Source organism: Embiotoca jacksoni, unplaced genomic scaffold (assembly GCF_022577435.1).
Source record: "Embiotoca jacksoni isolate LCO1_2020_lvr unplaced genomic scaffold, fEmbJac1.0.p SCAF_66, whole genome shotgun sequence".
Taxonomy (NCBI): domain Eukaryota; kingdom Metazoa; phylum Chordata; class Actinopteri; family Embiotocidae; genus Embiotoca; species Embiotoca jacksoni.
In genome coordinates, this window is record NW_027185421.1 from 662108 (window position 1) to 681251 (window position 19144).

General features: G+C 45.1%; 1 protein-coding gene across 1 annotated transcript in view; it reads left to right on the top strand.

The window, feature by feature from the left end:
* Positions 1–432: 432 nt before the first annotated feature.
* Positions 433–19144, top strand: part of LOC138213973 (raftlin) — a 99619-nt gene continuing 80907 nt past the window's right edge. Inside the window, exons 1-2 of the mRNA XM_069175319.1 lie at positions 433–1098; positions 15009–15195. Of these exons, the coding sequence (XP_069031420.1) occupies positions 15048–15195 (148 nt within the window). The 5' untranslated portion in view covers positions 433–1098; positions 15009–15047. The remainder of the gene's footprint in view (positions 1099–15008; positions 15196–19144) is intronic.

Below are 19144 nucleotides of genomic sequence, written 5' to 3' on the forward strand. Positions count from 1 at the left end.
GCGTTCTGACCCGGACGTGTTAAATATGCATAACCACAAGAATCACACACACACACTTCCCTCCCAACAAACCCAAATGTAATTTCCCTCCTATTATTATTATTTTGTTTGTTATTTATTTTTTTTAATTTTTTTTTAGTCCAACTTATCACCAAAAACTCCTCCCACTTTTTGAATTCATCGATTACGTGGCGGAGAAATTCTCTCAAACAAAAAAAAACTATTGATTATGATTTCTGTCCGCCCATCTTTTCTCAAGTCCAAACAACACACATCCTCTTCCTCTTCCACTTCCTCCTCCTCCTCCTCCTCCTCTCTCTCTCTCTGTAACTCTGGTATTTCCCAATGAAGCCCACCTCTCCTCCGTCATCCCCCATCCTCCCCCCCCTCCCCCTCCCCTCCATCCCCTCCTCAGATGGATTCTTCAGTCAGTCGTGTGGAACCGGTGCAGCGGCCGAGAGAGAGAGAGAGAGAGAGAGAGAGGGAGAGAGAGGGGGGAGAGAGAGAGAGAGAGAGAGGGGGGGGAGAGACTCGGTGAGAGGCTCTGAACAGACGCCGGGTCACAGCGCTCAGACAATCACAGGGGAGACAGACAAGAGAGAGAGAGAGAGAGAGAGAGGTAAATATGTGACAGGATGTGGTTTCCCTGAGCTTGCAGATACCGCTGGTACGGGAGACATACTTTGAGCATGACTTCAACACACCGAGCGCACAAGTGTGTCTGAGCTCCGCGAGGTGGTGGAGGTGCTGGAGGGGGGAGACAAGACGAAGAGCGACGAACCGCTGGATCTTCTGCTGCTGCTGCTGCCGACGACACACTCCCGTTCCTCTGCTGCCTCGTCTGGGGGGGAGAGAGAGAGAGAGAGAGGGGAGACAGAGAGAGAGTGATAGAGGATTGTGTTTTTTTTGTGGTTTTTCTTCCTTCTTGCCCGGACCCCTCCATCCCCTCCATCCCCTCCGGTCGTCTACGATGCTATTCTCAGCTGGATCCTCCGCTCCAGTCGCGTCTGCGTTCGCGTCCGAGCAGTGAACTTTTTTTTTTTTCCTCTTCTTCTTCTTCTTCTTCTTCTTCTTGTCGACCACATCGTTTTGAAACGGGTAAGTTTGACCTATTATTTTGGGGGTTTTTTGGTTATGTTTTATATGTGGCGGGCTCCTCTTGCATGTGCATGACTGTGTGATTCCCCCTCCTCGACCCCCCCCCCCCCACCACCACCACCACCACCACCTCCCCCCCCCCCCCAGAGACGCGTCACCGTGCCGGACAGCCGCCGCTGTGAAACTTGGGACTTGCACGCTCGTGGTGCCACAAACAAGTTTTAGATGTTTGGTTTTTTTCCAGAGCGACAAAACATGCTCGAAACATCTGGTTGGTTTTTTTGGGACTGGTGTGTACACAGAAATGTTCAGAGATGTCTTCCTCCGGATCCGATCACAGACCCTGAGGTGTGTTGTTGTTGTGTGATTGGTGAGCTACTGTACTGTCAGGAAGTGCGTCGCCCCCACAGTGTGTGTGTGTGTGTGTGTGTGTGTGTGTGTCACTCAGCCTCTGTCTCTTAACATGTGGATGTTTACATGCCAAGACTATGTGCTCCCATACATGAGTTCACCAGAGCGTGTGTGTGTGTGTGTGTGTGTGTGTGTGTGTGTGTGTGTGTGTGTGTGTGTGTGTGTGTGTGTGTGTGTGTGTGTGTGTGTGTGTGAGAGAGAAGGAGGTTTAAAGGGAAAAACAAGTTGAGGGATGGCAGGAGGTGAAGGGAGGGTGGGAGGGGGGAGATGTCAGGCAAGGAGGAAGAGGAGGGCATGAGAGAGGAAAAGCCAAGGGGGGAGGCGAAGAGGGGGAGATGTGTGTGTGTGTGTGGTGTGTGTGTGTGTGTGTGTGTGTGTGTGTGTGTGTGTGTGTGTGTAAGAGAAAGAAAGTGAGTGAGTGAGCTCAATCCCACTGAACTGCTGTTAATTAGTTCCAGCTGGTGGGTTGTGGAGCATCGGCTGCGTTAACTCTACAGTGTTGGTGGGTCAGGAGTTCTCTGTCTCAGTCTGATTGTCTCTCACACACACACACACACACACACACACACACACACACACACACACACACATTTGTACTTCAATCGTTGGGAGGACCCTCGCTGCCATTGTGCATCCCTCTCACCAACACAACTACACGCCCAACGGCAGCTTTAACCCCGAACTAAACCCGAACCCAAAACGAACCTGAAGTCTTTCCCCTCAAACGTCCTTTAGAGGTCGACAACACCGGCCAAAACGTCCTCACAAGAAGGGTTTCAAACTCAAATTTATCCGTACGAATCATAGACTGGAGATAAAAGTTGGCCGTAGCTTCTGAGTCTCAAAAGTGAGGCCTTAAGCTGCAATACCACTGAGTGCCACTAGAGGTCGGCTCCAAAAAGCCTCCGGCTCCATAGACTCCCATTCAACTTCTCTCATCAAATCCAAAGTGAATAAAATGTGTCCATCAGTTATCTCGGTGTTGTTAGCTAAAGTCACTCCTTCTTATTAGTTTTCTGGAGGTCCATCTGAAAATAATCCCTCATTCATTAGAAAAGAAGATTCAAGAAGACCTGTTTTTGGGGGCGTGTCTGTTTGATTGACAGGCCTGTGGTGCAGTCAGGTTACAGCTATCAGTGGGCGGGACGTAGTATCGTCAGGTTTCCTATCAGATCAGTCAGATCCACCGCTGGCTCCTCCCCCAGCTCGTCCAAATATGGTCACTTCCTGCTACCGAACTAGCAAAGATGGCGACGACCAAAATCCGAACTTGAGGGTTCACAACATTCACAAACCAACGGGTGACGTCACTGCTGGTCGATGCTTGGTACAAATTCAGTAAGATATGTTACACACACACAAAACAACAACAAAAAATACCCACACAATGACAGAAAATACACACAAAAAAGCAACGCACACGGAAAGAGCCACATGCTCTGTGTCAAGTGTTTACATCAAAGAGTCAATGTGCTGCATACGTAACATGCATAATGATCATATGCAGATGTGGTGCACATGTGGGCATGCATACATGCAGCACATGGACATGACATGAGCACATAAACACATAAACACTATAAACACACACACACACGGTTCTCCACAGAAACCCCATCTGGTCGCCTCTCACTCTGACCACTCGGCTGTTGGAAATGTGGAAGTGATTGCGGTTTTTCTGAGCTTCGGTTCGCCACAATGTCACGTTGAAAAATGAATCATTACTCGGGAGAAAAAAACAAAAGGTGAAACAACCATTGTGTAAAGAGTTCATTCAACTGTGAGAAAACAACACGGTTTCATCTCATTTCATTTCGGCCTCCGATTACATAGATTGCACTGAATGAGACAACCTTTTTAAAGGTTACTGCTTTGTAAATAATGACTTTATTAATGATTGACTGTAACCGTTTGCTAGTTTATACCATTGATAAGAACAATTTATGGTTGTCAGGTTGTGAAAAATCTCACTTTCTTGAATAATGATGGACATTTCAAGCAAAAAAATTCGCATCGATAATTGCTCGTAACTGATCAATTATTAATAACGCCCCCGCCCCCCTTCTCCCCACCTCTGGCGGTAACTCGGCCTCAACGGATGCCATCCGACCTCTAAAAGATAAATCTGATGAGCAGCGTGTTTTTATCTTCATCTTCAAGATGAAGGTCGCCGTTTGCGTTGCACGTCCAACTTCAAACTCGCTTCGTCTGGTCAGTGATTATTGATCAGACCATCTGCTCGCTGCTTCGCTCTAATGGTCGTGCACAGCTGTGCCAGACTGATGATCTGCTAGCTTCCCCTTGTAGCGTTCGACTGCATCTCATCTTCATTTACGTGTTGAAGGACTTCCAGCCTGTTAACAGCGTCTTCTTCTGCTCCTTGTGTTGTTTAATTGGTGTCTAGCAAACAGCTTTCAGGCGCATTACCGCCACCTTCTGACGGGAGTAACGCATTACAACCAGGCGCCGGTAAAAACAGGCGAAATAAGGAAAGAATACAGTCGCGTTTACCAATCGATTTTGTTTATATTTTAATGACTACTCGAATATTTATAAATCACAATCTCTCCTGAGGCTGGTAGCTTCTCGCGTGACATTTACTGTGCGTTTCCCTGCTGGCTGTCTTAAAATCATTCCTCGTATCCATACTTTTCCTCATTCGGTGTCTGAATTTAATATCAAGCTTCAGCAGTCTGAGTTCGACACATCATGCGAGCGTCCTCCAAAGTTATTGTATAGTTGCAGGAACAAATCCCCTCTTTGTGCTGCTCTGACAGGATTTCCTCTTTGAGCTGCAGAGGAACGGGAGATACATAAAGAATGAAGTGGAAAACACTCGTTTGATGAAGTAAAAACCAGCGTGGAGAAGAAGATTCATTAGTTAGAAATAACTTCCTTTTAACTTTCACAACTTGAGGCAAACAAGCTTTTAAAAATGCTTTGTTAACATTTAGGATGGTAAATAATTGACTAACCTTTAGTGGCCGGTATATTAGAAAGTGTCATGACTTTTTATCAATGACTTTAATAACATTTGTTCTGCTGAATTGATGTTTTTTTTTTCGTTTCCAAAAGTCAGATTCATTAACCTTCATTGATGACTTACTAACATTTATAACTGCAGATTGATGACCTTTATTAATGATTTAATATCATTAGCTGCAGATTTGTCAAGCCTTGGGCAAATAAAATTCAATCTAACAGTGAACTGCTGGAGGTGAGTGAGAAATATTTTGTAATTTGTTGTGAACTAACCCTTTAAAAATGAACACACGGTTGCAGCCGTGTTTTTCTCGTGTCCTTCCTGTCAGCCATTAGTTTCCGTGTTTTTTTTTCTGAAGCTGTGTTGATTTTCTTTTTGCTCCAGTCTTTTTAGCAAACATGTATTTTAATCAACTTGCGTTCGCTATCTGATCCGGGTGCACAGTGAATCCCCCCGCGGGGTGTGAAATTTGATTAAGGTAATTGGCAAGTGTTGGCTGGTGTAAAGCTCCTCTCCACTCCGTATGTATCGTCTAACACCCACAGACAGACGCAACAATTTACCAGAAACAGTTTGCACTCAGAGATATTTAAGGTACGTCTAATTGAAAGGGTGGTTATTTTTTACATCATCCCCCATTTCATTCTCTCCTCATTTCATGCTGCGCTCGTTTGACGCCAGACAGAAACTCCAAACGAGCTTCAGATTCGGGATGTGGGGAGAAATATTTATATATGGATATTTGTTTCCAAAGTAAAATGCCGGAAGGTGATTTCTACTCTTAAGAAGAAAAAAAAAAGCAAGGATGGTGCAAGAATAAGATAATGACAGCTCACAAGTCTTTGGTTGACAAAAATATCCATGTTTTTGAGATACTCGGTCCTTAATTACAAGTAGAACTTTATGGTTTGGTCATAGACTGTATATATAAAAGTGGACGTAGCTTCCGGGTCTAAAATATGAAGCCAACGTGGAAGTGCCTTAAACTGCAATACCACCGAGGACCACTAGAGGTTCGCCCAGAAAAGCCATCGACCATAGACTCCCATTCAATTTCTATCAGGAAATTCGAAGTCAATACATTTTTGCCACGAAGTATTTTGGTGTTAGTTTGGTGTTGTTAGCTTGTCTCGCGGTCCATCTGAAACTAATCCGTCAAAATTCAAAAATCGGTGTATTTGGGGGCCGTGTCTGTTTGATTGACAGGCATGTGGTGCAGTGGGCGGGACACAGTGTTCAATCAGATCGAGTCAGATCCACCGTTAGCTTCTCACCTAGCTCGTCCAAATACGGTCACTTCCTGCTCCGAACTAGGAAGATGGCGCCGGACAAAAAGTCAAACTTGAAGCTTCATGACGGCAGTTCACCAACCAGCGGGGGACGTCGCTGTTTGGGTGTCATGTGTTGAATTGTCAGAATCTAAACTCTGAGCAGTAAACATGGCTGAATGACTAACTTTACTGTTCTCCTGACAGCGTGTCATCTTGATTGCAGCCTCTGCTGCACATCTTTTCTCTCTGAAATGTTTAGTTACAAGATTTTGGGCAACGATTATTTTTGCTCCACTCCGCTGGAAGGTGACAGCGATCACGCTTTCGAAGATCCAAAGTTATTCAAGCCTCTGGCTCTGCCCTCGACCCGAGACCGGCATATTAGGAACGAATCCTTCAGGCAAGATGGGAAAAAAACAAAAACCACACAAGAGCCTGCATTCAGCCAGTTGTGTAGCAGCCAACCAAAGAAAAAGAAAACAACCCCCTCTTGATATTTCTATAAGGCACATTGACTCCTGTTGTAATGGGTGGTCAAGAACATTGCAGCAGTATTGATTGGGTAATGTCCAACACGAACATGTCGATAGGGTGTCTGAAAATCTAAGAACCTGGCTTCGGCTGGCTTTAATAAAAAAATAAAAAAACCGAAGAATTTTCTATTTATATCCAGGTTGTTTCTTTTTTCTTCTCTTCGCTTTTGAAATGACAAACAATCCCGTTTTTCTTTGACTGCAGCTCCCCGTTAAGGTGAGATCATGGTTTTTTTTTCCCGGTTTTTTCGCCGGTGAGAAAATGCTCAAATCCCAGCGTAGATAGATTACACATCGCAAATCAAAACTCATGACTGTCAGGCGTTTCGCGGAGAAGGCGAGCGGGAGGTCGTGGAGTGTTTGCTCCTGCACACGGAGGAGAGGAAACCGGGGAGTCGGTCCGGGTGATGAAGAGGGATGAGAGCTTATGGCGACCAGAGAAAAGAGAAGAAAGAGAGGAAACTGACAATGAAAGGCGAGAGGGGTTTCAGAAAGATCGGTGCCTATTCTTCTCCTGAGGAGGGAATAGTCATAGAGGAGTTGGTTCCCATGGCAATGGCGCCCTTGATGAGTGTGTGTGTGTGTGTGTGTGTGTGTGTGTGTGTGTCAGGACCGTACGCGGGGCCTTGAGGCTGAGGAGACGAGGTTGGCCGAGGCCTGCAGTGAACCGCGGAGACGCTCGTGAGCCTTGAAATCTCAGACAGTATTGTTTATTGGTCCTGTTTCTCTCCGCCTCACTCATCACCCTTCATCTTCTTTCCCTTTTCTTTTTCTTTTTTTTTTCTTTTCTATTTCACGCTCGGCATTATGTGTCGTCCTTGGACATTCACAGCAAATATAACAAATTCGGCGAGTTAAAAAAAGCAATTCCACCTCTCGCACTCCCGTGTCCTCTTTATTTAGAGCGCGTGGAGGTTTTAGATGTGGAGATGTCTCAAGTTTAAAGCTTTTTCTGCAGTTTAATTACCTTGTTTTACATTGACTTGTTAGTTGAATTTTTCTTTTACTGGTGTGCAGTACCGTCTGCACCATGAAGACTGGCGTAGTCTCCGGGTCAATGCCAATGCGGATGTGCCTCCAAGTGCAGTACCACTGAGGACCACTAGGGGCTGACTTTAATAGATTACAATTCAAAAAGCTTCAACTTCAGTAAATATTGAATAAAAGTAATTAATTTTTTTTTTTTTTTTTTTTTTTAAGTTATTAATGTGTCATTCACTAAATGTCCTCCTTCTGATCAGTTTTCTGGTGGTCCTGAACATAATTCTAGCATTAATTAACATAATTTGATTGACATGGGCGGGGCATAGCGTCCACTGGTTCTCATGTCAGCTCCACCCTTCGCTCCTCCCCCACCTCGTCCAAATATGGTCGCTTCTGGCTCCAAAAACCGAAGATGGCAGCGGTCATTCCTTTTGTTATTTCTGTTATAAATAAAAAAAAAACAATGATTTGCCACCAACTACTACACACCCCATGCAGATTTGCCAGCACAGCAGGGCAGGCACTTCCATCGTCGTACCATCCATCCAGCCCTTTCTTTTTCCACTTCCCTCATCCTGGGACATCCCGAGGTGTCCTCAGGCCAGATGAGGTCTATAATCCCTCCTGTGTATTCGGGGTCTACCACGGCGTCTCCCTCCATCCTAATCCTAAACCTCTCCATGTGAAGTAGTAGCGGCCTTATCCTTCCCTTATCTCTGAGGCTGAGCCCGGCCAGCCGGTGTAGGAGACTCATTTTTAAACATGATCTCCTCCTTTCGGGTCACAATCAAGAGCTCGTGTCCATAGGTGACAGTCAGAACAAAGGTTAACCGGTAAACTTAAAGCCTCGCCTTTTTCGATTTAGCTCCCTCTTCACCAAAACGGTCCGCCGCCGCAAATCAGCCTGTCAATCATCCTACCCTCAAGACCCCGACATGCTTAAACTCCTCCACTTGGGGCATCCGTTCATCGTATCATCCATAACAGTCTCTAAAGTTCCCCTTTTTTTTTTTTTAAGCATTTAGTCCTCTCTTTCTTCTTTAAACATCTGAACTAACTACAATCCCTTTGATTCGTCCATGAACTCTCCTCCTCTGTCAGGCTGTGATCTTTTACCCATAATGGTTGTGGAACCCAAAAGTTTGATCTCTTTATGTGTAAAATATGTAACGGGAACTTTTCCTCCGAACTTAAAAGCGCTTCTTCAAAGCAGCTGCCTGTTCAGATATAAAGTCTACTGGATCTTGAAGAAAAGCATTGGCGTTTCATTTTTCTCTCTTTCCTTTCCTCTCCTCATAATCGTCAAGAACGATAACCGAAGATTTTCAGCATTGTATTGCTTTAAATCAGTTTTAAAACAGGGCTGCAGTGAAAGGTATCTACGCTGTAACTAAACTCCGCCTGCGTTGACGTGCGCGTCCGTTTTCCCGCGCGGCCGTCGTCTTTTCTCTCGTTTGCCGATTTCTTAACTTCGACAAGTTATTTCTGTAATCGTCGTACGAGATCAGAGAAATCTGATTTTCCCTGCGGTGGAATTTTTTTTTTTTTTTTCTAATTGGCTTTTTTACGAGTGCGCATGTGCCTGACAAAAGACTGCAGACGGGGGAAATTACTGCAGATAGAAGCTGCACAGAGCGACGCATTTTCCATTTAAAATAAGCCGTCTTCAAAAGTTGTAAAAGTTGTTTTACTGGCAAACGTTTCCGTGAAGCTTTGTTCTGTCTGTCTCTTAATGGCACTTTTGTCGACTCCGACAGAGACACGGGGAAATAACTATCAGGGAGACGCCTGTTCTGCACATTTAAAACCACCGAGTTATGCATCCAGAACTACAGAAGAACGTACACACGAACCGCGTTACTGCAGTTTATGTTGCTGACGTCACCGCATTTCTCCGGGTAACCTGACATCTGCCCTTCTTGAAAGCGCCGAGTCATCACTGAAGGTCACCGCATTAACATCCCGCCTCAGCGTCCGTTGGCACTTCTTTCTCTTTTCTTTCCTCGGTTCTCCCACTTAGTTGAGGATTCATGGTGGGGAGGGAGGGAGGGAGGAAGGAAGGGAGGAAGGGGGATTTCCAACTGTACAGTGTGAACATTTTTTTTTTTTTGCCTGAAGCAGCAGAAGCTCAGAGGACACGTTTGACTCAAGGCCGTTGGACAAATCACCAACGTGTCCTGTGACCTTTTTCCTCATAATAGGCTGTTTGTAAGCGTCTGGTTCCCCCAAAAAAAACAACTCCTGCGAGCGGTTTTCTGTTTTTGTCAACTCGCTGGTTTGAGATCTGATTAGATTCAGGCAACAGGTTCTTTTCACAGCTAATAGGTTTAGTTCGGCCGGACTGTGAAGCATCGGCCGGTTTTCGTTCAGCTCAATTAGACCGGTGTCAATCAAAACCAAAACAACCGGCTCCACTGAAGGAGGATTTGTGGTTTCGGTTGCAGGTCACCTCTGCTTCATTTGGTGTTTTGATTTGAGGTGTGAAGGTGATGCAGGACTGTGAGAATTGAATTTGAGCACGATTTAAATAAAACTGCTGATGGTGAACCGTTACAAAAGCAGTTTCCGAAGGCGTAGGCTGCACGCGACGGTTGGTTAATGTGGTAACCACGCCGACACCTGCGCCTGCCAGCACACGAGCGAAGGGGTTTTCCCCTCGATACACCGGAGACCAGAAGTGAGTTGAGCTTGTGTCCTGCTTTGACATTTAAAAAGTCAACGAAACGTGACGGACCGCGGCACCTTTTTCTATCTGTATTATTTTAGTATTATACTTTACTTTATTTTAGTAACATACGAGGGCCAGTGGCAGTCTGGACTGAAAATGCACATAATGGAGTCTTTCCACGTGACTTCAAGGTTACAGCTCTTTGTTTGTAAAAGAAAAAACCCGAAGCTGCAAATACAAACGTGGCATTTAATAAAATATAACAATATATCACCTTTTTTTTCTTTGTTTGTGCCAAACTGCAAGTACGAAACACTCCTAAAAGTACTTGGCTGCACCACATTCTATTTTATTTTAATCTTCTGCATGTTTGTGTGCCGCTGAAAGCCTCTCGGCGTACGTATGTACGATGTGCATCCACCAATGTAGGCGCATGAGGATTTTTAATGACGTGCCGTAAAAATACCAGTGAAAACTTTGCACATTTGATTTAAGACCAGATTTTTGTTGGTCAAAGCACCAAAAAAAAGTCTGGTGAGTAACGGACCAACTGATCCACACTAACCTTCCCATGTTTCTGGACTTCTGGCGTATTTTTTCCTTCAGACGAACCAACTACGAGCTTCTCAGGAAAACGTAAACAACACTTTGAAGCATTTGAACCAACAACAGCTGCTTTTTTTTGTTTTCCTGCGAGGTCGGCCTCGTCCTTTTCATTGTCGTGATGGTCTCTCTCCGACCACTTTGCCTCGTAGCTCTTTGACAGCGCTGCGATGGTGCTGGACCGGCGGCGGCCGTCAGCGTAACACCAGCCCGGCTCTCCACTTTACTTGTCAGATTAAAAGGATCAAAAAGTCAGAATGAGTCGTGGGGGCCGAGGGCAGATAAAAGGGGTGGAGAGCAGGCTTAAAAAGGGAGACTACATGGAGAAGAACACAAGAACACAGTGTCCTAATTAATGTCTTCCTCCATTAATCCACTCCGAAGCTTCCCATGCTGCTGGGTTTGATCTCCGCAGCGCTACTATCAAAGCCTTGTAACGCCGTCCTGTAATGTGGGGAAGATCTCCGTCAGACAGCATTAAGTCCTGCCGTTAATACCACGATTGTCTGTAAGCTGGCGATGGAGGTTTTTATTTGTATTTTTTTTCTTCTTTTTGTACGATCATCTTCCACACTGATGTACAATTTCCTAATTAGAGCCGCAGCGTGATTCAAAGCTCCACATGTCAATGTTTTCACATCAACAGTGAGTCAAACGACTACGTAAGCTGATGGCGGTCGCTCGGACAGATAAAAGATGAAAGTCTGCTGCTCTTAAAGGATTCTGTGTTTTATTAATCCTGTTTTAGCTCATTGTTTACTGGTTCTGGTGTGAAAGCAAACGTATCATGAAGTTAGATGTTATAAAAGTTACAAAAAAAAAAAACAACCTCAGGAGCTGGTGGAGACCAAAACAGAGCTAAAAAGGTGTTAAATATACTCACATTTCTCATTTGTACCTTTAAGCAACGCCCGTGTCCTCTTGGTGTGCAATTAAGCAGCCGTTTTCTTAAGATTATGGCCACAACAACTTTATTAGGTGACAGCATGTCAGTCGATTTCTCCTGCCCCCAAAGTGTCTGAAACATCCATTAATTCAGCTTTAACGAGGCACCGAGAGCAAAGGAAGCAAAGCGAACCTCGGACCTCGTCGACCGACAGCTAGAAGAACGAAGCTGTTGTCTTATCGCATTCAGCACAACACCGAAGTGCTGCGGGTCGTTTCGGTCGTGAGGGGCCAAAAAGCTAAGTGCATCTCATCTACAACAAAGCATCTAAACATCAATCTCGGTTTATGAAGGGAGGGGGGATAGGGGGGGTGTCTCATTGAATAAAACCTCAAAATGTCATTAGCAGGAGACACAAAAACACAGAACAAAATGGGGCAAGAGGATCGTTGCTAATTCAGCGAAAAGGGGAAATCGATGGCGCCCCTCTCTTCCTGTTTTTCATTTCCTCCACCGCTACCCGGCCGACTCCCTGCCCGTCAAACCAAAAAGAAGCGGGGCGCGTAGAGGAGACTGCCCTAACTCCCACCTCGGAGGAGGAGGAGGAGGAGGAGGAGGAGGAGGAAGGTTCGAGGCCTAAAATCATAAACATCTCTCGTTTCCTGTCAGTTCGACTCTAAAAATACTCGCCTCGCATCGACTCCTCTCCGAGCTACGCAAATAATAAAAAAAACAACCTCCTTTTATTTTCTTTTTCCCACCTCATCCACTTTGTTTTCCTTTCAACCCCCCTCCCCCACCCACCCTCGCCCCCTCCTTTTCCTCCCCGTCCTATTGTTCTGACTACCTCTTCTCCATCTCATGTAGACTACAAGCCTTCTTCTTCCTTCTGTCTCTCCAGGGTTACGGCAAAGAAATGAAAAAAAAAAAGCTATTTACAAGTAACCGTAGGCAACAGTCGAAATCCAAGACTTTTTTCCTTTTTCTTTTGACGGCAGCCGTCGTTTGGTGAACCGCAGCGCCGTGTTTCCACGTCCTGAGTGACAATTTAAAGGGAAGGACTTTTTAAGGACTTTGAGGACGGTGTTGGATGTTTAAACGTCTCATCTCCGAGACGTCCAAAACCGCTTCCAGAGGTCCTTCGAACGCACCAACCGAGAGGCTCGCCTGCGTTTTCCAGGCACTTAATCAGGAGTCCAATCAGCCCGCCGGTTCGTTTGAGAGACGAGGCTCGTGGAGATACGATTGTGACACACGTCGGGATTCATAAAAGCGGCCAACAAAGACGTCCGTGTCGGCGCCACCGGGAACATCCGGCGTTCTCTGACAGCCGTAATGAATCTCCCGCTTCATCGCTCACTCTTTTCTCTCTTCCCCGACTCCCCCGGTCCTACGCTGATCACCTCCCACTTTTTGTTCTATTCAACGGACTCTTAATTGCGCGCTCCTTTTCTCTCTGCGGACTCTACTTGCCATGCATTACTCCCCCCCCCCCCTCCCCCCCGTCCTCTTTTCAGAAGAACAATCTCCAACCCAGCCACCCCCCACTTCCTCTTTCTGCCTTGATTGATTCTCACCTTTTCCATTCTTGCCGTTCACCTCATTATCAGAGCGTCCCCGTCTGCTCGTTTCCTATTTCGCCTCCCACTCCTTCCTACATCCGACCCCCCCCCCCCCCCCCCTCCCGGTCCTCCCCCCCACCACACTTCCTGTCCTATAGTCGGCCGGCTGGGATTCTGCCGAGGCCTAGACTGGAGAATAATAGAGTAATAGAGAGAGTTGCTCATCAGACGAGGTGGAGGCCGTCCATCTGTCCGTCCGTCCGTCCGTCCGTCCGTCCATCCGTCCATCCTTGAGTTTAATCAGTGGACACAATAGGATGTCACCTGCTGCCAGATGCTGCCAGATGCTGCCACCGCAGCGCTGTCACAAACCATTTGGGGCTTCGGCATCGTCCACCTCTTTAAGGCCCCTCCTCTCCCTCCGTGGCTGTCTTCGGTAATTCCGTCTCCGTGGGAACGAGGCAGCGGGAACCCCGTGGAAAAATCCAGCTCATTCAGTTGCATGTTTCTTTTTAACATTTATTTCCAGATGATTATCAGACATGTTCTCACTTATTGGTTTTCCTTCTAAAATCCCAGTGTGTGTTTGAATGTTTGCTTTCGTGTGAGTGTGTGTGTCCACATGTCTCTGTGTGTGTGTCTACATGTCTCTGTGTGTGTGTGTGTGTGTCTACATGTCTCTGTGTGTGTGTCTACATGTCTCTGTGTATGTCTACATGTCTCTGTGTGTGTGTGTGTGTGTGTCTGTCTACATGTCTCTGTGTATGTCTACATGTCTCTGTGTGTGTGTGTGTGTGTGTCTACATGTCTCTGTGTGTGTGTCTACATGTCTCTGTGTATGTCTACATGTCTCTGTGTGCGTCTACATGTCTCTGTGTGTGTCTACATGTCTCTGTGTGTACAGTAAGTCACAGACAGGTTAATCTGGCCTTCATTCAGTCAGAGGGAACATCAATAAGTCTGTTTCCTGAGGACATGTCGGCGGTAGTTGTACTACTCCTGACATTTTCCATTTCATACTGTATTATACTGCATTTCAGGTGGAAATCGTGTACTTTTTTTGTTGTTGTCAATGTACACTCAAATAAACTCATTTAAAAGGACCAGATGAGTGCTTTTCATTGGCCATTGGCTTCCATTCATTTTCGAGTAGCAATTTCAACATGTGTAATCATTTACAGAAAAACAACCGCTTACTTTAACTTGGCCTTTGTTTATTGTCACTAAAATAAACGGTATTGTTGTTCCAAATGGGTCCAACATGGGAAAAAAAAAAAAATCATCCAGACAGAATCAGTAACTGTAAAGGCCAAAACAAACACTCTTGAGGTCGATGGATGAGGGACACTTGGGAGTATTTTAAAACTCTCAGTGTCTCCAACAGCAGACTGGAATGGGTTTTGAAAAACATCTTTCGCGACACTTTTAGTCCTGATTTTTTGCCAAAGTATTTCTCAAAGTTTTATTCTTGGCTGTGATTAATAGTCTGGAAACCTCTGTTTGCATTAAGGGGGGGCTAATGATGTCAATAGTTTGTTTTGAGCGTTGTATTAATATATCATATTTTCTGCAGTGGTCATTTACCGACACGGCGTTGCACTCTGCTATCATTGGGGGAGGAAGGAGGTACATGGAGGTTAATGCAGATTGCTTAAAAGGCTGCTCCAGTGGTTTCCACATTGACCCGAAGGTCTACGACCATTAGGATGCACCTACAGGAAACAATCCTCAGTTTGAGCTTGGCCCGACTCTCCGTCTGGTGATACCAACGCTTTACTTCCACATTATTAAAATAGGGAATTAAAGTGTGAACAACAGAAGTTGCATTGAAGTATTTCGATATCAAAGATGGATATCATTTTGAAGTTTGCATCTACTTTTGCTTTTATTCACTTAAAGGCTGTTTTTTTTTTTTTTTTACCTTTTACGGTCAATAAAATAAATCTACATTTAATCGGTCACGTATTTTTCTCTCTGGTCATTCAAAATGAATCACTTCCTGTCTGCAGGGTCCTGTGCACTGAGAGTGACTGACGAACTGTGGAGCCATGGGCTGCGGGCTGCGTAAGATGAAGCCAGCGTCCGAGGAGAGCAGTCCGGGGAAGATTTACTCCACCTTGAAGAGACCGCAGGTGGAGACCAAAGTGGGCGTGGCCTACACGTACCGCTACCTGGACTTCCTGATCGGCAAAGACGGTAAGATGGACCCATCTTCTCTCTTTAAAATTGACGTTCCCGTTCGCCTGCAGGAAATCCAATTTTTTTTTTACCCGTCTTAATTTTAGTAGCTTCTATTTTTATTACGAAATAAAAGAGTGCAGCCCAAAATCTTTAACTGTGAGATCTGGAAATCTCTGCAAAGCAGATATTGATCAGTAATCCTCACGAGCCGCTCCAGCAGATATGTTATGGTCCTTTTTTGTGCTGCCGGGTCATAAAAAGAAAATCTAAATTATTGCACTTTTATTCCTCGTGCACAGCTGAAATTACATGAATAGCTCAAAGGCTTTCTGCTGCGTCATATCGCTGCGTGATGAGGCGTCAGCGCGCTTTACAAGTTCTGCAAGGCGCTGATCCGCAGCTGTAATATACGACTCTGGTTCTGTGTGTGTTTTCCTGAATAATGCTTCCTCCCGTGCGATTAATCTGTCTCCCCCCTCCCTCCAACCCTCCCTCTGAAAATGCCATTACACCAAAATGTCCCACAGAAAAAAAAAACATTACGGATTCAGAAGCAGGAGGAAATCTATCAGCGGTATAAAAAGCAGAGCGGCTGTAATTTTAATCAGGATTTTCTTGTAACGACGCAGCGTTAATTAGCGCTTGTTCCCCCCATACAGCAGCTTCCATTATAATTTCTTCTTGCTTTTTCGCATCGTGCTAATGAAAGAGAAACTTTTCCAGGCCGATCCACGTCAAACTTCCCGCTGGCGAGCCATCAATTATATCCGACCCGCTTTGCAAACAAAGTACAATAAAGAAAATAAATGAGAAAAAAAAAAAAAAGTGTGACCTGCTGAGGTTGGAGAGAGACTTGTTGTTGTTTGTTCAAGGTCACAGGACTGTTTGTGTTTGTTAGCTTCGGGGTGTTTCAGCGAGCAGGTGGAGCTGTAAACAAGCGAACGCGTTACCGACGGAGACGTTGTTGTTGTTGTTGTTGTTGACAGAAACAATCGGAGGCCGAATGCGGCGTGAATGTAAAATATGGAAATGAATCAGTTCCCTTTGCGAAGATAGCATCCCTCCGCCGACACACACACACATGCACACACACACACACACACACACACACACACACACACACACACACACACACACACACACACACACACACCCTGTGAAGGCCGGTAGAGCCCCCTCCTCTCCTTCCTCTCCTCAGTCGGAGGTGTTTATGCGATGGGAGGTGGGCGTTGCTTCCTGAGATCCAGCGACCGACTGACTTCGTGGCCTCTTTGTGTGTTTTTTTTAACGTCTGTAGAGGATTATTATTTCTGTACATTTTGTGTTGTATTTAAAAATTTACAAGAGTCCAAACATGCAACAGTGCCGAAAAAAGGGGGCTGTGATAACTCTGGGTTTATTTTAAGCTTAAAAGGAGGTTATATTAGGTCTCAGCAGAGTCGTTTTCTGTATTAAGTAGGAGGTTGTTTTCAGTTTTTTTCCTCAGGAGTCGGTAGAGACCAAAAACGGAGCTAAAAAGTTGTCAGAAAACATCGGCAGAGCTACCGTGACATCGCCCGTTGGTTTGCGAACGCTTTGAAGCCTCAAGTCGTCGCCATCTTGTTCTTTTGGCGTCAGTCGGTCCACCACTTTGGTCCCGACAGAAATATCTCCACAATTTTTAAATGGATTGCCACGAAGTTTCGTACAGATACTTTGGGTCCCACTAACTTTGATAATCACCATCAGGTTAACATTTTATCAACCCACCATGAAGCCACCCGTTGGTTTGTGAACTGCCGTTTTGAAGCCTCCAGTCTGATATTTTTGCCATCACTATCTTGCCGACCAATAGACAGAAGCTCAACTGTCAATCAAAACCAGACACGCCCCCAAATATGCCCCTCTTTGAGGCTTGATATCTAATAAATGCTGGATTTATTTTGAGAAGAACCACGAGAACACTGATCAGAAGGAGGGAATTTATCTAATGATATCATAATGACTGATTGAAAAAACATATTGACTTTGTATTTCATGACAGAAGTTGAGGCTTTTTGAGTCTATTGGATGCAGAGGTATGTTGGAGCCAGCCCCTAGTGGCCCTCAGTGGTATTGCACTTAAATGCATTGGCGTCACTTTTCAGCCCCGGAAGCTACGTCCATTTTTATATACAGTTTACGGGCAGTTTATGCCCGAAACACAAGTCCGGTTTAATAATAAAAAATGATATTGCTTCGTAGCTGTTGGACTTGTAAATAAGCAACGAGCAAGTTTTCCTTAATCCTGTTTTTGAAATTTATTTCAACCAACGTCAAGTAGCATTAATCTCATATTATAGGTTCAAAAAACGTCATTAAAAATAAGTAACTGAATAAATATGCAACGTTTGTTTGCCCAATATTCATATAATGACTCCCAAGCTATGTTCTTCACGTCTGATGAGACACAGTATGTTTCCATACACATAAATACGTTTTTAATCCCTTAAATATTCAAATTAAGTTTATTATAGTGATGAATTTATGAAATAACACATGATAACCAGGCTCACCACCATTTCAGTAATCCGGCTCCTTTTATTAGACACGTTAGTCGTAACCTTGACGACGCGCGTTTCAAATTACTGCAGAAGGAGTGGATAAAAATTATTCGACTTGTATGTGAACACACTCAAAGTCACCGGCCACCTTTGGACAGACAGTTGAGGTGTGAAGTCAAGGTCAGAATTAGGATTAAATCAAAGTTAAATATATTAATGGAGGTCATTGAGGTGAAGGTGCTAATTGGAAACGAATGTGCACAGGGACGTTTTGTGTGTGTGTGTGTGTGTGTGTGTGTGTGTGTGTGTGTGTGTGTGTGTGTGCGCGCGCATGTGTGGGGGGGAGGGGGGTGAAGGAGAGTCAGATTGCTATATATAGCTATCACTCTGTTATTTCTGCCCATGACAGTTATAGCTGAAATGATGGGGGGAGGAGGAGGAGGACGGGTGAGGAGGAGGGAGGGGTGAGGAGGGGGGGAGGGCGGTACGGGAAACGGGGAGATGTAGTGTGCTGCGTGTTCGCCCTGACAGTTGATTAGTCTCCATTAGTTTGTCAGGCGGACCGGACTGGATGGATGGAGGAGGAGCGTGAGGCGTCCTCCGTCGTTACGGGACCCGATGCGAGGGGCGGAGCCGGGAGGATGGACGGGCACCTCCCTTTTTATTGAACTGTGTGTGTGTGTGTGTGTGTGTGTGTGTGTGTGTGTGTGTGTGTGTGTGTGTGTGTGTTCGGCTCGTGGCCAATATTGTTATCTTCAAGCATGCTCCGTAATGGCGCGGGTCGGTACTTACTGTAATCAGTTCGCTCGTTGGCTTCGTCTCTCCGTCACTGTCAGTCCGTTCCTCTGTTGTTCATCTCTTAAAATTAAAATGTGTGTGTGCGTGTGTGTGTGTGTGTGTGTGTGTGTGTGTGTGTGTGTGTGTGTGTGTGTGTGTGTGTGCGTGTGCGTGCGTCTTCTTCCCTTTGAAGTTTCAGAAATCACTCATTTCAATTACCTCAGCAGATTTTTGAAGGGTGAGCGTGCTGTAATTACTTTGTACCATGTATGTAAGTGCAGGTAATGATTCATTGTTTCTGGCCTTTTTTTTTTTTTTTTTTTTTTTTTTTACAGGAAACTTGTAAAATATTTAAGACCCAGTCAAAGTTATGAATATAGAAATGGTCTCTGGAGGAGCTGCAGGGCTCCGACATAAATACAGATACTTACCGTGTGCACTCCGACAAAAAAAGTCATTTTTTTACGTGACATTTTGGGGTAATTACTTGTATTTTTTTCTCAGATAATGAATTGTGGTGCTGAGAAATGAACCCTGTGGAGTTTTCTTCTGTTATTTTAAACATTTCTACACGTATTAAACTGTTTCGTTCTTCCTCTTCCGTGCTTTCACCTGCGGCGTTGCTGCTTTTGTTTGTGCCACCTGTCAATCAGAGAAGCCGTGTG